Genomic DNA, 20,188 nt, shown 5'->3' with positions numbered 1-20,188 from the left:
ACTTGAGTCACCTCCTTAGACTCCTGAATCCTTGCCAAGTCCAGCAATACCAAATTTGCCTGGTTTCGCTTTATGGTTTGTGCAGCAGTGTGATTTAGTGCTTATAAACTTTTGTGAATATCTTCTAAACCATTACATTTACATTTACATTTACATTTAATCATTTAGCAGACGCTTTTATCCAAAGCGACTTACAAAAAAGGGGAGAGTAATAGAAGCAACGGAACAGACAAGGCCAAAAACCTGTAAGAGCTGTAAGAAATCTCAATTAATTAGCACAATACACAATTTTTTTTTTTTTTTTTAAAAAGACAGACATCTACAACAAAAACTCACGTCCGCACAGTGCCGAACACTGGATTTTGATAGCTAAGATAGCTACAACCCATTAGGACTAAGGCTGTTGCCCCAGCTGTTGTCGTTAATGCAGATTCAGTGGCCCAATGGGTTGGTTTTGTATTCTAGCTAAACGCGCAGCAATAGCCATCTACAACAAAAACTCACGTACGCAATATACAGAACACTGGATTCTGATAGTTATGATTACTATGTAACATACCCGCCTGAAGGCGCAAATCCGGATGAGAGACGTAGATATGATCCCGGAGTGTACGCTTTTGGTCGTTGCTGTGGTGATCAGTAAGTGCTATTCTGTATTGGTCAAGTGCAAATGGAAAAGATGTGTCTTAAGATGTTTTTTAAGAATGGCTACAGACTCGGCAGAACGAATTGAGATCGGCAGGTCATTCCACCAGGTAGGAACGGTCCAGGAAAATGTCCGTGAGAGCGATTTCATGCCTCTTTGGGATGGAACCACGAGGCGCCGCTCGTTCGCAGAACGCAAGCTTCTGGAGGGTGTGTAAGTCTGAGCAAGTGAATTTAGGTATATTGGTGCCGAGCCAGAGGTTGTTTTGTAGGCGATAACTAGTGCCTTGAATTTGATGCGAGCAGCCATTGGCAACCAGTGCAGTTTGATGAAGAGAGGCGTAACATGCGCTCTCTTCGGCTCATTAAAGACCACTCTCGCCGCTGCATTCTGGATCAGCTGCAAGGGTTTGATAGTGCATGCTGGAAGCCCAGCCAGAAGAGCATTACAATAATCCAGTCTGGAGAGAACAAGAGCTTGAACCAGGAGTTGTGCAGCCTGTTCTGATAGGAAGGGTCTAATCTTTCTAATGTTGTATAAAGCAAATCTGCAGGACCGGGCTGTTGCAGTAATGTGGTCAGTGAAGTTTAACTGGTCATCAATCACAACTCCAAGGTTTCTTGCTGTCCTTGATGGAGTTATGGTCGATGAACCAAGCTGAATGGAGAAATTTTGATGAAGTGCTGGGTTGGTTGAGAAAACAAGTAATTCTGTCTTTGCAAGATTGAGTTTAAGATGATGCTCTTTCATCCAGTCAGAAATGTCTGTCAGACAGGCAGCGATACGAACACTGACTGTAGGATCATCTGGTTGAAATGAGAAGTAGAGTTGAGTGTCATCCGCATAGCAGTGATAGGAGAAGCCGTGTTTCTGAATGACAGAACCTAATGATGACATGTAGATGGAGAAGAGAAGTGGTCCAAGGACTGAGCCCTGGGGAACCCCAGTAGCTAGATTATAAGACTTAGACACTTCACCTCTCCATGACACCCTGTAGGACCTACCAGAGAGGTAAGACCTGAACCACTGGAGAGCAGATCCTGAGATCCCCGTCCTCTTAAGTGTTGACAGGAGGATCTGGTGGTTAACTGTGTCAAAAGCAGCAGACAGATCCAGCAGAATGAGCACTGAGGATTTGGAAGCTGCTTTTGCCAGTCTCAGTGCCTCAGTTACCGAGAGCAAGGCCGTCTCAGTCGAATGACCGCTTTTGAAGCCGGATTGGTTGTTGTCTAGGAGGTTGTCCCTTTCAAGAAACTTAGAGAGTTGATTGAACACAACTCGCTCAAGGGTCTTTGCAATGAAAGGCAGAAGGGATACCGGTCGGTAGTTTTCTAAAAGTGCTGGATTCAGAGAGGGTTTCTTAAGCAGTGGGGTTACCCGAGCCTGCTTAAATGCTGTGGGAAAGGTTCCCGTGTGAAGAGAAGTGTTGACAATGTGAGTGAGTGCAGGAGTGATTGAAGAAGAAATAGCCTGAAGGAGGTGAGTGGGAATAGGATCAAGTGGACAGGTAGTAGGGTGATTGGAAAGGATGAGTTTAGAAATATCTGCCTCGGAGAGTGGAGAGAAGGATGGAAGCGTGTTCGTGTTAGTTGTTGAGATGTGCGTGTCAGTTAGTGATGAGGAGAACTGTTTGCTAATGAGAGCTGTTTTGTTGGTGAAAAATGATGCAAAGTCATCAGCTGTAAGAGTTGATGAAGGAGGGGGAGGAGGTGGACAAAGGAGAGAGGAGAATGTTTTAAAGAGTTGGCGAGAGTCAGAGCAATTGTTGATTTTGTTGTGGTAGTATGTTGTTTTAGCAGTGGAGACATTTGTAGAGAAAGAAGAGAGAAGAGACTGATAAAAGGCAAGGTCAGTATTGTTTTTAGATTTATGCCATTTCCTCTCTGCCGCCCTGAGTCCAGAGCGATGTTCACGGAGAACTTCAGACAGCCAGGGGGCAGATGGGGTGGGGCGGGCTGGTCTGGATGAAAGGGGGCAAAAACTGTCTAAGGAGGATGTTAGAGTGGAGCAAAGAGTGTCAGTAGCACTGTTAGTGTCCAGTGCTGAGAACTGAGCAGGTGGAGGGAGTGAAGATGAAACCATAGTGGATAGGCGAGAGGGAGAGAGTGAGCGTAGATTACGCCGAAAGGTATTCTGTGTAGGAGTATGTTTCGTCTCGAAACCATTAGTCGTATCGAGACGAAACCACTGCAGAAAAATTTGAAAACATAGGTTGATAGCTAAACCAAAATGACCAAATGTCAAAATTTTGATAGGAAGTTGCAAAAATAATCCAATCAATGTCGCCCATGGGTAATTTTTAAGCTCTCATAAGTGTCTATAACTTCAAAACGAATGGAGATATTTACACTAAATTTGGCACACATATGCATGGGCACACTCTGGGGATGGCTAAAAAACATGATGGAGATTGGACCATAGGAGGTGCTATAACTGTCAAAAAAACATTAAAAAACATATTTTGCTTTAGTAAAGAATCTCACCGGGGTAAAAGGCCAACTCTTTTATGAGTACTGTGAATTCAGACAGTACTGTGAATTTTGTCACACACCGTTTTATGCATACTGTATTGTAAGGAAGCGTGCGAATTCAAACGTAGCCAACATCAAAATAGCTCTGCCAACATGATATATAGTGAAGTAGCTTTAACATGCATCATGACATGAAGCCACAGGGCTGTTGCTTGACATTCATGGACTGGTTAATCATGTTCTCATGTGGTTTACACGCAGAGACAACGCAAACGAACTCTGGAAGTGGATGCGCCAACTGGAAGCCGAGAAGTTTGAACTGCAATACAAGTACATGTGCCAGAAATACGAGGTGAGGTTTCTTAGCCACAAGGCGCCGTGTCATCAGAACAGGATTTTAGAGAAGAAAGTCAGATTTTAAGGAGAGGACGTTTATGATATGTCATACATAGTCACACCCAGCAGACTTGGCAGAAAAATCATACGGGCCGGTTCCCAGAGATACAGTGTGATTGACATGAGAAGGAGGAAAGTTATACGACAGTGATTCACTGAGATTAATTCACACGTGATTTTTTTCTGTCTTACAGATCACCGTCCTCAGGAATCGAGTCAGCGACCATCAGAAGAAGTAAGTGGCTGTGAAATGGAGCTGATTAATCCAAGCATTACCGATCGCTACATTCACCCCACCAACGAAAAGGGCCAGTTTCCACTTTATTTTGGTCAGGTTGTTCAAAATACGACCCGTCACGGACACTACACTGCAAAAAATATTTTCTTACTCAGTATTTTTGTCTTGTTTCTAGTCCAACCATCTAAAATTTCTTAAAACAAGAAGAATTTACTAGGCAAGCAAAAGTAATTGTCTTGTTTTGGGGGAAAATAACTCCAAATGAAGAGAGTTTTTGCTTAAAATAAGATAAATAATCTGCCAATGGGGTGAGAAAAATAATCTTAATTCAAACAGAAAACAAGATTATTTTTCTCACCCCATTGGCAGATTATTTATCTTATTTTAAGCAAAAACTCTCTTCATTTTGAGTTATTTTTTTCCAAAACAAGACAAATTTTTTACTTGTCTAGAAAATGTTTCTTAGTGTAAGAATTTTTAGATATTTTGACTAGAAACAAGACAAAAATACTGAGTAAGAAAGGCATTTTTTGCAGTGTAATAATCTAATTTTTGTAAGCAGGCCTGAAGTAAGAAGGATTACTATCTTAAAAGTTTGGGGTTGGTGAGATTTTAATAAATGTGTTTGAAAGAGCCTCTTCTGCGCGCCAAAGCTGCATTAAAAATACAGTAAAATTGTGAAATATTATTACCATTAAAAGAACTGGAGTTTGTTTTAATATATTTTAAAATATAATTTATTTCTGTGATGCAAAGCTGAATTTTCAGCAGTCTTCAGTCACATGATCTTTCAGAAATCAATGTAATATGCAGATTTTCTAAAACATTTCTGATTATTATCAATGTTGACAACAGATTTGCAGATTGATATGTTTGCTGAAACCGGCATGCATTGTTTCAAGATTCTTAGATTAATGGAAAGTGCAGTTGAAAGTTCAAAAGTACAGCTTTTATTTAAAATAGAAATGTTTTGAGCAATTTAACGTGTCCTTGCGCACAAAAAATTGTACTGACCCTATACTTTAGAATGCATTTGTATTATTTAAACATACGGTATGTGCAATACCTCATATTGTGCAATTTATTATTTTATAATATCATTCTGATGACTGTTCAGTGAGATTGATCTGATATGAAGATGGCTCATATTCATCTCAATGGGATTGTTGTCCATATAGTCACGGGTGTTGAATTTAAATATATCAAGTGTCTGTGAAATAGATATGAACAGTGATGAGCAACAGTCCTAAAATAATATTGACTTCAGTGTCTTCAAATAAAGTGGCAGGCCCTGGCAAAGACCCAGCTAAGACCCGTAATGCGCTAAGCTAAGCTAATCTAGCATAGCATCATGTTTCCAGGACTGTCTGTGTGAGATAACAGTTGCTGCTTTGTTGTGGCTCAGCCATGCTAAAGGATTGGCACATTATGTGCATGTGGTGTACAATGTGCCGGTTTAGTGTCAGGCTCAGATGGTAATATGCTGGTATTTTGATATGCCCTTCTCCTGAGTGATCTTTCAAAGAATGCCATGTTATTACCATCACGCCACCGCCCAAAAACATGCCGTTATATGGGAGCTTAATAAAATAAAAAGGTAATCGCAACTTTTCATCTCTCAATTTGGACTATTTTTCTTTCAAATCAAAATTTGACTTTCTGATTTTATTTCTCACAATTCCAAAATCATGCAAATCTTGTGTTTTTAGTTTTTTTCTCATTTGTGAGTCAAAACTGAGACATAAACTTGCAATTGTGAGACAAAATTAGGAGGAAATGAGCATCTATAATATTACCATGTATCTATACATAGGCTATATATATATATATATATGCCAACTTAAAAATATATTAGTCTTAAATAACTCGTTTAATTCAAGTCAAAAAAATAAATAATGCAAACAAATATTTTATATTACTGAACCCATCCGATTAAATTAATTTAATGCAAAAATAAATAAATAAATATATAATAATAATAAAATACTTAATCAGGTACAAACAATTACACTGAATGATCATATTTAAATTACATGGTTATTTTTTGTTTTTTGCTATCATGCTAGTGTCTAAAACATGGTATTATAATTTTTTATATATAATATATTTTATGCAAAATATATATTGGAAACAAATGTTTTCTAAACTTAAAAATACACCGATCCAGCATTACATTATGACCGGTGAAGTGAATAACTGATGATCTCTTCATCACCTGTTAGTGGGTGGGATATATTAGGCAGCAAGTGAACATTTAGTCCTCAGAGTTGATGTGTGTGAAGCAGGAGAAATGGGCAAGCGTAAGGATTTGAGCGAGTTTGGCCAGATTGTGACGGCTAGACGACTGGGTCAGAGCATCTCCAAAACTGCAGCTCTTGTGGGCTGTTCCCGGTCTGCAGTGGTCAGTATCTATCAAAAGTGCTCCAAGGAAGGACCAGTGGAGAACCGGCCACAGGGTCATGGGCGGCCAAGGCTCATTGATGCACGTGTGGAGCGAAGGCTGGCCCGTGGGGTCCAATCAAACAGACGAGCTACTGGAGCTCAAACTGCTCCAGAAGTTAATGCTGGTTCTGATAGAAAGCTGTCAGAATACACAGAGCAGCTCAGTTTGAGGCGTATGGGGCGGCAGGGTGACCTCTGACCTCTGACCCCTGACCCCGCCGAAAGCACCAACAGTGAGCCAAGTGAGCCTGAACAAACAAGTCCGATCCATGGAGGCCCCATCTCACAACTTACGGGATTTAAAGGATATGCTGCTAATATCTTAGTGCCAGATACCACAGCACACCTTTAGGGGTCTAGAGGAGTCCATGCCTCGACGGGTCGGCAAACACAATTTTAAAGGGTTAGTTCAGCCAAAAATGAAATGTGTCATTAACTCCTCTCCCTAATGTCGCTCCACACCCGTAAGACCTCCGTTCATCTTCACACACAGTTTAAGATATTTTATATTTAGTCCGAGAGCGTATGCAAGTGTATGCACACTATACTGTCCATGTCCAGAAAGGGAATAAAAACATCATCACAGTAGTCCATATGAGACATCAGTGGGTTAATTAGAGTCTCTTGAAGCATCCAAAATACATTTGGGTCCAAAAATAACAAAAACTACGACTTTATTCAGCATTGGCTTCTCTTTGTTTTCAATCCGTCAACATAATTTTCATTTTTGGGTGAACTAACCCTTTAAGAAGGTGATCATAATGTTATGCACGATCGGTGGATAATGTTTTGTATACGATTTAATATCATTGAATCAATCTGGCAATATGCGACAAAAATAACTGAATATAATGCACATTTTTACTTTTTGTGCTGTAACGTTAGTATCAGACTACTTCGATACTAAAATGTAGACTATGTGCTCATATAAATATGGCACTTTTTGCAAGCATGAGAACAGCTGCTCAACACTCGGTGAGGTAGTTTAATTATAGACGACTATCAACATAAAATAACAAACATCAGAGCCGCTGTGTGTGTGTGTGTGTGTGAGCCTGTTTATGTGGTTTATGAGGACACAAATTTGTATAACTACATGGGTATTACACTGGTATTACACTATAAATGTGGTTTATGAGGACATATCAAATGTCCTCATAATTCAAATGGCCTTAAAAACATACTAAATGATGTTTTTTTGAGAAAGTAAAAATGCAGAATGTTTCCTGTGATGGGTAGGTTTAGGGGCAGTGTGTGTGTGTGTGTGTGATGGGTAGGTTTAGGGGCAGTGTAAGGGGATAGAAAATACGGTTTGTACAGTATAAAATCAATTACGCCTATGGAGAGTCCCTGTAAACCACATAGACCAACATGTGTGTGTGTGTGAAACCAGGAGCCGATCCTGTCATTAAGCGGACTTAGCAAAGCCCTGGAGTCAAAGCCAGTGTTCGTGTGTGTGTCGGTCGGATAGGTGATGTATCGCACGCCAAAAATGCATGACTCCTGCCTGACTCATGCCAAATCTGTACAGACCTGTTGAATAGTTATGGCTAATCTGACCGGTACTGAACTGAGCCAGGCTCAACTGTGGGAATACGACGTTTCTACCAAAGAATTTTCATCAAGTTCAGTCTCTCTAGTCTCCGGTAATGATGCTGTAAACTCTGCTTCAGAATGTTTTATGTAAGCATTGATCCCCAAAGTCATGCCAGTGCGTTTAATGGCTCAGATCCGGCAGCTGTTCAAGAGTTAAATGGGTCAGACAGACCCGGGGCTCCTGGGAGATCAGGCTAAGCGCTAAAGAATGGGAGATTTGCTCCGGTTTGACCTGCTACTGCCACAGATACACAGTCATCTCATGCTGGTATAAATACATGGATTTGCTTAATACCTAATGTACTGCCATATACACTCTCAAAAAAGAGAACAAAATTTTACCTTTTAAGGTACAATTGGCCGTCCCTGGGGTGGTGTGATGCTATGCTAGATTAGCTTAGCGCATTACGGGCCGTCACCTTAAGGGTACATTTTTGTACCTCTAAGTCAGCCAGGGATAGGCAAGTTTAGTCCTAGAGATTTGATGTCCTCCAGAGTTTATCTCCAACCCTTCACAGTATTAACCCTCTGGGGTTCTTCATTTATGGGTCACACTCAGGACCTTCGGGTCTAAAAGGACCCGGAGGTCGGGAATAAAAGAAAAAAAAAATTGAGTAAAATCAATGAAATATATTTTTGTTCAATAATATTTTTTCTTTTCTTTTTTGGTGTTTTGAGATAATTTTATGATTTATAAATAATATTTATGCAATAATTATGACCCATTTTTTCCCATTGAATATAATAGAATTTTATTTTATTTTTTTTTTCCTTTTTTTATTAAAGCTGTATTTCATTTTAGAGTCAAGCCTAGGCCTCATGAAAGCATTTTTTTTATTTGATTGGTGCCATCTGGTGGACACAGTGAGCATTTTTATCACGCAATAGCACATTTTTACCACTAGAGTGCATTACAGAACCTGTGTGTGTGTGTGTGTGTGTGTGTGTGTGTGTGAGTTTTTGTTTGTCTGTTTTGCACTCTTGATGTTTTAGAGATTCACCCCTTCACTGTTGAGTCCTTTTTTTCTGCATCCTGGCTGATTTGTAGATTATATGCACAAAAAACTCTGTATTTTCATATTTTTGCCAATTTCCCATTCATTTCCTATGGGGGTCTTTTTTGACCCGAAGGCCCCGAGTGTGACTATTTTTTTTACGACCACTTAGACTTTTCCAATCCTGTCCCCAATTTTTTTTTCTGTCCATATACCAAGTACCAATACCCTCACCAAGTTTCGTACCATTCAGATGAAGCTACGATTTTTAACATTTCTTTCAAAAAAAAATTCGGGTCAGAAATGACCGAAGAACCCCAGAGGGTTAAACGTGTGACTCCCAGCATTACTTATGTCACCATTGTTGAGATTCATACGCTGATTCTTGATATCTGTGTGCTATGCATGGTTCCCCCTTTAAAGTGTTTTTAAAAATCAATATTTAAACCGTCTGATCTGAAAAGCAAGTATTGTTGGTGAATATTATTTATTATTATTTAGTGATGAGTTTAGTCAAAAATTATTCTTCCTGATACAGTTTGATTTGATTCTTTTGTTTTGAGCAATTATGTGTTGTTTTGTATTAAAAACCACAAACTTACTTATAAATCCAAGGCAAACTGCCCAACTAAAGGAAACGCTTCTCTCCACAATGGTGACCAATCGTTTTCAATAAAACATCAAAATCTAAACCTGTTATCTCAACAAGAGCTTCTAGATGTCTTTCAGGGTTGGATCCAAACGCTGCAGGACAGCGGCTCACTAGGACCGAACTGAGGAAAACAATGGTATAATTGTACCCTAAGGACCAATTGTGTACCTTTAAAGGTACAGTTATATGATTTGTTCCCCAACATTGTCAGAAAAAAAGGTACAGTGCTGTCACAGGGGCAGTACCCTAAGGTACACAAGTGAAAAGGGACATCTTTGTACCTTACTAACCCCTAAATGGTACATAATATCAGTACTTTAAGAGTGCATATTAGTACCTTAAAGGAACATAGAAGTACCTTTTTAGTTTTGTACCTTAGGGTACCGCCCCGGTGACAGCACTGTACCTTTTTTTCTGAGAGTGTACGTTAGGTCATGCTACGGTCTTAAAAATAAAGATGCATGGATCCAAAAGACTGAAGGATTGGAAGAATCAACAAAGAACTCTTTAAATATAGGTCACATTTCTGTTCTGATCTGAGAAACAATGCTAGATGCATAATAAATAACTGCAACCATATAATTGGGCATTGACAGTTTACATTATTAGGGGCCAAAGCACCAAAGGTAATCATTGGCATTATTATTATTCTTCCGTTCTTGAGATTATGGCAGCCCATAGAAGCGCTTGAGGGAAAGTTGTGACATTTGGCACACAGATAAAGGACAGTCTGAATTTTCCCCATAGCAAATTTGAAGTCTCTAACTCGATCCCGCTAGCACCCACAACCATCCAAACTTTAGAACTGTAAGGGTTAAAAACATCATTTTTTTCCTCCGATTCCTTGGCTCACGACGATTCGATTGCATCCAGTGACAATTTTCCAGCTAAAAATCTCCTAGACTAAATTAACCAGAACATCTTCAGACCAAAAAATGCACACAAAAAATTGTGGAATTCAAGTCAATTCATCAAAGTGTTTTTTAAAAATGTGCAAAGTAGTTTTACATAGCGCTTGCAAAACTAGACGTAAGGCTGTATCTCCACAACGCTTTATCACGTTCTGACCAAACTTGGTACAGATCATCACAAGCATGACTACATGACTACTTTCAGATTTGAAAAATAGCTACTTTTGAATGGTTTGCCCAAAAAGCATAAGTGGTCTTGTTAGATTTAAGGCGGCATGCTGAGTCCACTGGCATACAATTTTTCCACATTGCCCATTTTAGTTGTCCGCCATTTTGAATTTTGTAGTAAAATGCCGTATTTCATGAACACATTAGCGTATCACTACGAAACTCGGCATGGGTCACTGGCATGATGCCCTGAAGGAACCCGAGAAGTTTCGAGCCAATTAAATATTCATGCTTCTAACTTTAGATTTGGTGACTTATTTTCACATTCTTTGACTTCTGAATCCTTGCCGAGTCCAACGATACCAAACATGTTAGGTTTCGCCTTATGTTTGTCCAACACTGTGATTTAGTGTGTCCGATCGAGATAAAACCACTGTAGGAAAATCAGAATCATAGCAGGTTGACTTAATGTCCATGGCCAAATGTCAAAATTTTGATAGTAATTGGCAAAACATTTTTTTGCAAAGTCGGGTGCGGGTCATTTTTTAATATGCTCAGAAATACAAATGTCTGTAACTATGAAACAAAATTAGATATTTCCACCAAATTTGGCATGCTTCTGTATGGGGGCACTCTGAGGACACACACAAAAAGCGGTGGGACTGCGCCATTTGGTGGCGCTATAATTGAACAAAACATGAAATTGGCTCCATAGAACTCAGAGTTTTCCTTTTTGCTTAAAATTGTCTCCATATGTCTTTACTCATTTTTGCAGTTGCATACAAATGCGTAAAAACCCCAATAATAAAACAATGCATTTGTTGTTTTTTCCCCTTAGTACAAAAGGATCCAGGACTAAGAGGGGACTAAGAAAATAACGCAGCATCGCAAAGACACCAGCAACCTCTACATTATGATTTGCATTGAAAATATGTTTAAAAATAATCATAAAAAAAGCTACAAAGAATAAAATCAGCATTCTGAAAAAAGTTGGATTTTAAGTAACTAATAATAAATAATTATATGAATATGCATAATTTATGATCTTTTTGTTGATTTAATGCAAAATCAATCATAATGTGAAAGATATCATTGAAATAAAGCTGAAAAGACGGCATGCATTTTCAGAGCATATTCATAAAACATAACCAGGAAGTACAGATGTTATAATAAATCAGTTTTCAGACTAACAACAATGTCCGCGTGTTTCTTTCTTTATGCATGGATACAATTATGATTTTGTAAAAGTTATGAAAGTGTGACAGAGACGTAATACTGTTGAAATCTTTATTGAAACTTGAAGTCACTGTGAGCTGAAACATGACACATTTATCCACACCCTAAACATAATAACCACAATATTTCTAATGATGAAACAGATGTCAAAATGAGCCATAGAAACATCCTGAGATATTTATATTGCCAGATATATATAACTGGATGTATAAAATATAATATTTGACATATATCTTAAACTTGCACAACCTGTAACACTCTAATAAATGGGCTTTCAAAATCATTTGCATTTAACACATTAAAAGACAAACAATGGAATATTTAATAACTGCATGGAAATACTACAATCTTGAGACATCAAGAAAGAAAATCATGCTTTTGTCATTGCATTCTTCATGCAATGTTATTAACAAAAAAACATCTACTGCCCCCAAAGAAATAAAAGCTCATTCTTACCATTTCTTCTGCAATACTTAAACAAAATTAGAACGCAATGCATTTAAACGGCCGTTTGTGTGTAAAGTGCGTCTCAGTCGACCACCTGAAGAGATTTAAAAGCTGCCGACGTTATGTCATTCACGAAGGACTTCTTGTTCATGCCTTGCTGTAAGACAAACACACAGACCAGGTTAGATATATCACACACATGAACACAGATCCATATTTAAAGAGGCTCTATGCAGAACTCAGAAACCCTTGTTGTTAGCGACACCGGTGGCCGTTCACTGAACTGCAGCAGCGACTGGTTAACGTGATTTAAAGCCCCGGTATACAAGTTCTTTTTCATTCTTCGTTTAGAAGTAAAAAGAAGTCATAAATACCGGTTGATGCTGCTGACAGCGACAGTTAGATGAATATGGAAACATGTGCTGCATGCTTTCCTCTCAATAACACAATAAACACAACAAAATATTAGGGCTGTCCCCGACTAAGGATTTACACATTCGAATAAGAATTTTCGAATCTCTCTATGGTCGACCGATAGTCGAATCATCTATGTGTGTGTAAACCATAGACTGGAAAAAAATAAACGGTTTAAACGGGTTGGGAAGGGCAGGACACTAGTCAGCAGGAGGCTAAGACTATTTTTATTTTACTTTACACACGGCACACAGCCACCACTTTTAATAAAGAGATCAAAACTATACACTACACATTCGTATATTAACCACTCTCTCATAACATTTAAAAGCCGTGATCGAAACAGAACATCACACAAATATATAAAAGAACATTTTGATAAATAAACCTAAAAAAATACCTGCCTAGAGAGGAAAAAAACACTTTGAGTGCGTTTATATGCACGTTCTTAAGCCGATTGTGCCTAAAGGGGGTCTCACACCGGACTGAAGCTCAGCGCCGTGTCTCAATGCCGCCGTCGGTGTACTTGTGTTCGAATTTTAAAGGCGCGGCACGTCCGGTGCGACGCTCAGTGCCCTTAAAGCGGCGATCGCTCAGCGCCGCGACACGTCTTTATAACACTAATATTGAGCACCCCCATATTGCCAAAATGGTATGATCCTCGTTTGATAACACCCGCAAAGATTTGACCTTGAGATCGGTGGTCGAATCCGGTCCTGCATATCGATGCATCGAATCTTCGACTATTAGGGGTCACCCGTACAAAATATCAGCGGTGAGAAAACAGCCGTTCAGAAAGCATCTGATCATAGAGAGGTGGATGTGTGTGAATGACGACTATAGACTATAATCCCTTTTATTTGACACATTGACATTGCAATGCAGAATGGCTCTTTATCCGGAACATTGTATAAGCATTAGTTTCACGTGTCACAGAACAAGAGGCTTTTGGTAGGGCACTATGAAATACGGTACGGTTTTTTTCCCAAATTCTGTAACAACAAAAAACTAATTCCATTTTCCCATTTTAACCTTTCTGGATTCGTTTTTTCTTCTTCATTTTATTTATTTAATTGCATTTTTCAATTACATTTTAGAAATCAAAAAGCAGGTTTAATCAAAATCATGACATTTCTAAATCACCTGTTAGGGCAGTATTAAATGCCTTTATTTTGACCAAATTCTGTTTCAAGTTTTCTGGATTCCATTTAATGGTTTAATTACATTTTAGTAATCAAAAACATGTCTAATTTATTGAATTCACAAAAACAACTTTTATTTCTTTGGAATCCCCCCTCCCCCCATTTTTGAGACCTTTGTAAAATAAACTATGAATACATGACCATCTTTACATATAGCCCTTTAAATCCTAGTAAACATGGCCAGTATTTACCTATATATGTGTGTATAGACAGACTTTACAGCTAGCACAACATTATCTGAGAGTTATGAAACCAGTGAGGTTAGATTCTTCAGGTCATCTGGACAGACACACACACACACACACACACGATCTTATCCGCTGCGACGGCAGTGCCGGTATTGTGAGGTGTGGCATGTTCTCACCTGTAAGCATTCTCTCACACACACACACACACACACACACAAACACAACGCCCGTATTCGTGCCACACCCATCTTCTAATCCTCAACCGCCCCGACTTCCACACACACACACGCACACACTGAACACACACTGACAGATAATATCCCAGCCTCAGGAATGAGACTCAGTGTGCTCTGATAATTACATTGACTTCATTCATGTAAAATCAGCCAAAAAATGCAACATTACTTTTGTAATTGAACCACACCTAAAAATAAAAGCACCAAAAGAGGAGTTCACCGCAATGGAGAACGCTTTAAAGACCTCTTTGACCTCTTACGGAGCACAATCTGATCACATTTTCTATTAATATAACCGATTTATCATGTACTTGCAATGAGTATCTGATAATGTAGTTAATGTGTTATTTCAGGGTGACTTTTGAACTGTCAAGGGTCTACAGATGAACATTAGCCATTGGACTAATTCTGGCACATACAGTCATGCTCATTAATGTGTAAAAACAGATGATTTAATGAAATACTGTAAAATACTGATCCCAAGATCTAAGAAACCTCGATAGAGGTTCTGGGCTGCAAAGAAGCACTGATGCATGAACACGTATTGTCATCTTTGCAGTCTTACCTTTTTAAGGAAGCTCTGAATGTTCTTGTCCGACCACAGGCTGTGAAGGAGAACTCCTGCTGCGGTGCTGGACTTTGGCAGACCCCTGGTGTATTAAAGTAAATTATTAATATTTGAGAAAATACATGGAAAAATAGATCAAAATATTGTTGATAATAATCTCATTATAAATTCTTATAATATCTTTTCAATACTTTTTTTCTTTTTTTTAATTTCTTTTTTAATTTTCTGAAGCTTCTTTGGAACAATGCACTGCAAAAAAGCTTTTCTTACTTAGTATTTTTGTCTTGTTTCTAGTCAATATATCAACAAACTCTTAAATTAAGAAACATTTACTTTTTTAAATGTTTCTTAATGTAAGATTGTTTTGATATATTAACTAGCCAATATATCGGTTATCAGCATTCAATATGAAGAATTATCGGTATCGGCTCAAATTTGCATACAATCAAATTAAATTTCATCCCTATACAAAAAAGGACCTCAAAATGATATAAAATCAAAAATATCCAAATTTAGATTAAGATTTATCGGCCATAAAGAATTATCGGTTAATGCTATTGGCCAACATTTGCATATCTGTGCATCCCTACAAAATAGGATCTCAAAATTATATAAAATAAAAAATATCAAAATGTGGATTTAGATTTATTGGCCGATATATCGGTTATCGGTTTTCAAATATGAAGAATTATCGGTTATTGGTATCGGACAAATTTTGCATATCGGTGCATCCCTATAAAAAAGGCTCTCAAGATTATAACATCTGGATTTAGATTTATCGGTCAATATATCGGTTATAAAGAATTATCGGTATCAGCCAAAACTTGCATATCAGTGCATCCCTAAAAACAGCCACAATGCAACTATATTAACTAGAAACAAGACAAAAATACTAAGTAAGGAAAGCATTTTTTCATTTACATTTACACAAGTACAAATTATTGTCTTGTTTTGGGAAAAATAACTCAAAATGAAGAGAGTTTTTGCTTAAAATAAGATAAATAATCTGCCAGTGGGGTGAGAAAAATAATCTTAATTCAAACAGAAAACAAGATTATTTTTCCTACCCCATTGGCAGATTATTTATCTTATTTTAAGCAACGTTATTTTAAGGAAAGTTATTTTTTACTACAAAACAAGACAAAAACTTTTGCTTGTCTAGTGAATGTTTCTTAATGTAAGAATTTTAACTTAAACTTGGACTTAAAACAAGACAAAAATACTAAGTAAGAAAAGTATTTTTGCAGTGAACTGTAATTTTTTTTCTTTTGAATGAATTGTAATTGACATATGAGCTAACACAAGTGCGCACGCACATATTGAGACTCATGCTGTTGAGGGAGTTGATCAGGCCGTTGTTCAGCAGACCCTTGCCCATTTCAGGATCGGCCTTCAACAGGGCGTGTGCGCTGTGAAGAGCGGTTGCCATGGTGCTGTCGTGTTCAGGTGACGAATCGCCCTTCGTCAGCCCTGAGTTCAGGAACCCGACCAGCTGCGGTAAAGTCTGACGGGCTTTACAAACAAAACCCATTCATCAGGACAATACGAGCAAACACACAGCATTTAATACATGCTACAACTTAATATTTTTCTATCACAAATAGTTCAAAGAACTCATTTAATCATTTTTATTTTATGTGCTATTTGCATGCAAGATATTTACATCACCAAAAAACAACCTCAGTATTTATTACTTTACAAATTACTAAAAACTGACCCACTTTATATTAGGTGGCACTAATCATGCACATACATGTTTTTACATTGTACATACATTTTGAAAAATACCTGCATGTATTTACGACTGTAATTAATTTCTGTAGTTACATTTGTAATTACACAGTTGGCACTTCCCTTACACCTAACCCTACCCTTAAACTTACCCATAAACCACCACACCTGTCCCTAACTCTACCCGTATCCACCTCAATATCAGCAAAAGTGTTTTGCAATACAGTTTGAACACAGCAAGTACATTGCACTTATTTTTTGATGTAAGTACATAATACTTAAGGCCACCTAATATAAAGTGGGGCCCTAAAAACATACAGGCATGCCACAGAAACATTAGCATTAATCCAAGGCACTCAGAAGGAATGTAAAAACAATTAGGGATGCACGATATATCGGCTCATATCGGTATCGGCCTGTTCATTTTTAATGTTATAGTAACATTTTTCCGATTATATTAAAGCCAATAAATAATGTATTATTTCCTTCAGCTGAGACACTTCACTGTTGATCATGATGGGTTTGAATTGATTGAAATATGATTGAATCACTTTAAATTGTTTTTTAAAATACGGTTCAGAGCAACATGTCTATCATTTTGGCGCCATAAAATTACAATAAAAACATAATTTTGTGTTTGGGACATGGTGAGAATGTTTGTAATCAGGCTCTCAAAAATAATTCAAAAATTTGAATTTATATTTATCGGCCAATATATCGGTTATCAGCATTCAATATGAAGAATTATCGGTATCGGCCCAAATTTGCATACAATCAAAATAAATTTCATCCCGATGCAAAAAAGGACCTCAAAATGATATAAAATCAAAAAATCTAAATTAAGCTTAGATTTATCAGCCATAAAGAATTATCGGTTAACGCTATTAGCCAAAATTTGCATATCGGTGCATCCCTACAAAATCGGATCTCAAAATTATATAAAATAAAAAAATATCAAAATGTGGATTTAGATTTATTGGCCGATATATCTGTTATCGGTTTTCAAATATGAAGTTTTATCGGTTATTGGTATCGGACAAAATTTGCATATCGGTGCATCCCTATAAAAAAGGCTCTCAAGATAATAACATCTGGATTTAGATTTATCCGTCAATATATCGGTTATAAAGAATTATCGGTTATCGGTATCAGCCAAAATTTGCATATCAGTGCATCCCTACCAACAGCCACAACTCCTTAAAGCAATAACATCACGTTTCCAGCAGTCTTCTGCTAGAATGATGGCACACATTAGCTCACCCATGGTTTTATTGGAACGTGTAGATCTAGACAGATTCCCGAGGAGAGCGATTGCGCTGTTCTGTAGCTTGGGGTTGTCCGATTGCAACAGTGGACTGATGAACTTCAGACCGTTCAGCTTCTGCACGATTGTGTGACTCAACACATTTGATACCTAAAAAAATAAGACAAAAAATGTAATTATGCTCTGTATTTTTAATCATAATAATTATCACAATACAATCCAACCCATGGACAGCAGCATTCTAAAAATAAATTAAATGCCATTTAATTATGCATATTATAAAAACACATTATTCAATCATAATAATTAACATAATGAAATAAAATCCCCTGATTTACGTTGGGTCCAACCCATTAACAGGTGCATTAAAATAAAATAAAAAATGTAATAAAAATATAAAATAAAATAAAGGCTTAATATTAGTGCTGTCAAATTGGTCCCAATTAATCGCATTTAACATAAATGTTTTTGTTTACATGTGTGTAGATGTTATTGTATCATATCTATAAACCGTAATCATATATATATACGTAAATATACAGACACACGCACACACAATATATATATCAATACAATAATATCAACACACACATATTATGTAAACAAAAATGTTAATGTTAGATGCGATTAATTGCGATTAATCACGATTAACCAATTTGACGGGACTACTTAATATATAACACATTACTATAATATAATAAAATAATTTCTAACTGAATACTCTGGCCAGTGAGTGAGATTCATCAGCTCTTACTAGTCCGTCGGTGGCTGTGAGGTTCTGCAGCGCTCCACAGCTGGCCTCGAGCGTGGCGGGTCTTTCGCTGGAGCTCAACAGATTGAGGTACATCTGCAGGGCTTTGGAGTGGAAGAGCCAGCCGGGGCCTTTAGGATTATTGTCCTCAATCACAGGATAGTCAAAGACGCTCTGAAACACAAACCATAAGAACCTTAGAGTTTGGGTATGTTAAGATGGCAATCAATCTGTACTGTACAGAGCTGGACAGTAACACATTTACTCGAGTCCTGTACTTAAGTTCACTTTTTGAGTATCTGTGCTTTACTGGAGTATTATTTTTTCTGTAATCTTCTGACTTTAACTTCACTCCATCTGAAAGACAAATATCGTCCTCTTTACTCCACTACATTTCTATCAAGGTCCTCGAAGTGGAAAGTCGTTTCTGTCGCAGCTTTGAAAGTCAGTGATGATTTTTTCTTCTTTAAAAGGTGTTTGGGTTTTTGCAGAAAGCCTTTCAGGAATCACTCTTGTAGAGTCTCGTGAAGTTCAATGATTTCACAGCATTTATTAAACACTGATTTATAGTTTAGAGCAAAATGGAAGAAGACGGATGTCCAAATGCTCATTTAGTGGAGGATTCACATAAACAAAGTTGATTCTGTCTTCAGTGAAGGTGAACAGTGTGAGAATATCAGATGTGTATCAGTGTATTGGATCCGTGCATTCGGCCTTAAAGTGACAGCGCTTTATAAAGAGCTTTGTAACTTTTCTACAAGTATTTAAATGAGTTTAAGTTAGTCGTCTGCTAGTGTGTCAGATGGAGCGTCACTGACTGGCTTAAACCATGATGGCATAATGTGCATTTATACAACTATAATACAATAATGCGGCGACATAAAAAAAGGAATTTACTTTTGATACTTAAGTACTTTTTAAAACAAATACTTCTGTACTTTTACTTCAGTAAAAATCTCTTTTTACAACTTTCACTTGTAACGGGGTAATATTTGACCAACAATACTCAAGTTATGAAGCCGTGTAGTTTGTCCAGCTCTGGTACTGTGTTATAATGATGAGATGTGAATTGGCAAACCTCCTGCTGCAGTTTCTGGCTCTGTGAGCTGAAGCAGCCGATTGGACCGGCATCTGATGGACTGGAGCGATTGCGAGCGGCACCGGCCAGAACGTTTATTTTGGTGAAGAGAGACGGCATCTCGGTCTCCAGCTGGTAGGTGAGGTTGTGCAGAATACACACGCAGTTCTCCAAAGACTGTGAGCACAACACAGAATATTATAGCATAATTTTCATCATTAAACAAATAAATGGATATTTCCCTGTGACACGCTTTAAACCATATACTATATAAACCGATACCGATAACCGATGATTCTTCATATTTGAAAGCCGATAACTGATATAATCGGCTGATAAATCTAAATCCAGATTTTCATATCATTTTTGAGAGCCTGATTACAAAAACAAAAGTCACAGCATTAAATCCATGTCCCAAACACACAATTATAATGTTTTTATTATAATTTTATGTAGCTGATATGACAGACAGAAACTGTTTTCCTTTTCTGAAGTGATTCAGTCATATTTCCAGTAATTTAAACCCATCATGATGAACAGTGAAGGATATAATACATT

The 20,188-nt window shown here is 37.6% G+C and overlaps 2 protein-coding genes across 3 annotated transcripts in view; one reads left to right on the top strand and one right to left on the bottom strand.

Moving 5' to 3' along the window:
• The window catches only part of tnnt2b (troponin T type 2b (cardiac)), a 35,728-nt gene extending 24,186 nt beyond the window's left edge, over positions 1-11,542 (top strand). The window contains exons 12-14 of the mRNA XM_067458599.1: positions 3,379-3,469; positions 3,708-3,748; positions 11,354-11,542. Coding sequence (XP_067314700.1) covers positions 3,379-3,469; positions 3,708-3,748; positions 11,354-11,393 — 172 coding nt within the window. The 3' untranslated portion in view covers positions 11,394-11,542. The remainder of the gene's footprint in view (positions 1-3,378; positions 3,470-3,707; positions 3,749-11,353) is intronic.
• A 255-nt stretch (positions 11,543-11,797) lies between these two features.
• pkp1b (plakophilin 1b) overlaps positions 11,798-20,188 on the bottom strand; it is a 30,975-nt gene continuing 22,584 nt past the window's right edge. For both annotated transcript variants that reach the window (XM_067458572.1, XM_067458573.1), the window contains exons 8-13: positions 19,631-19,807; positions 18,556-18,726; positions 17,798-17,951; positions 16,123-16,318; positions 14,804-14,888; positions 11,798-12,355 (exon numbers count right to left, since the gene is read on the bottom strand). In XM_067458572.1, the coding sequence (XP_067314673.1) occupies positions 12,281-12,355; positions 14,804-14,888; positions 16,123-16,318; positions 17,798-17,951; positions 18,556-18,726; positions 19,631-19,807 (858 nt within the window). In that variant the 3' untranslated portion in view covers positions 11,798-12,280. The remainder of the gene's footprint in view (positions 12,356-14,803; positions 14,889-16,122; positions 16,319-17,797; positions 17,952-18,555; positions 18,727-19,630; positions 19,808-20,188) is intronic.

This window comes from Pseudorasbora parva, chromosome 12 (genome assembly GCF_024679245.1).
Source record: "Pseudorasbora parva isolate DD20220531a chromosome 12, ASM2467924v1, whole genome shotgun sequence".
Classification (NCBI taxonomy): domain Eukaryota; kingdom Metazoa; phylum Chordata; class Actinopteri; order Cypriniformes; family Gobionidae; genus Pseudorasbora; species Pseudorasbora parva.
Note: the sequence above shows the minus strand (reverse complement) of the source record. Positions and strands in the feature narration are given on the sequence as shown.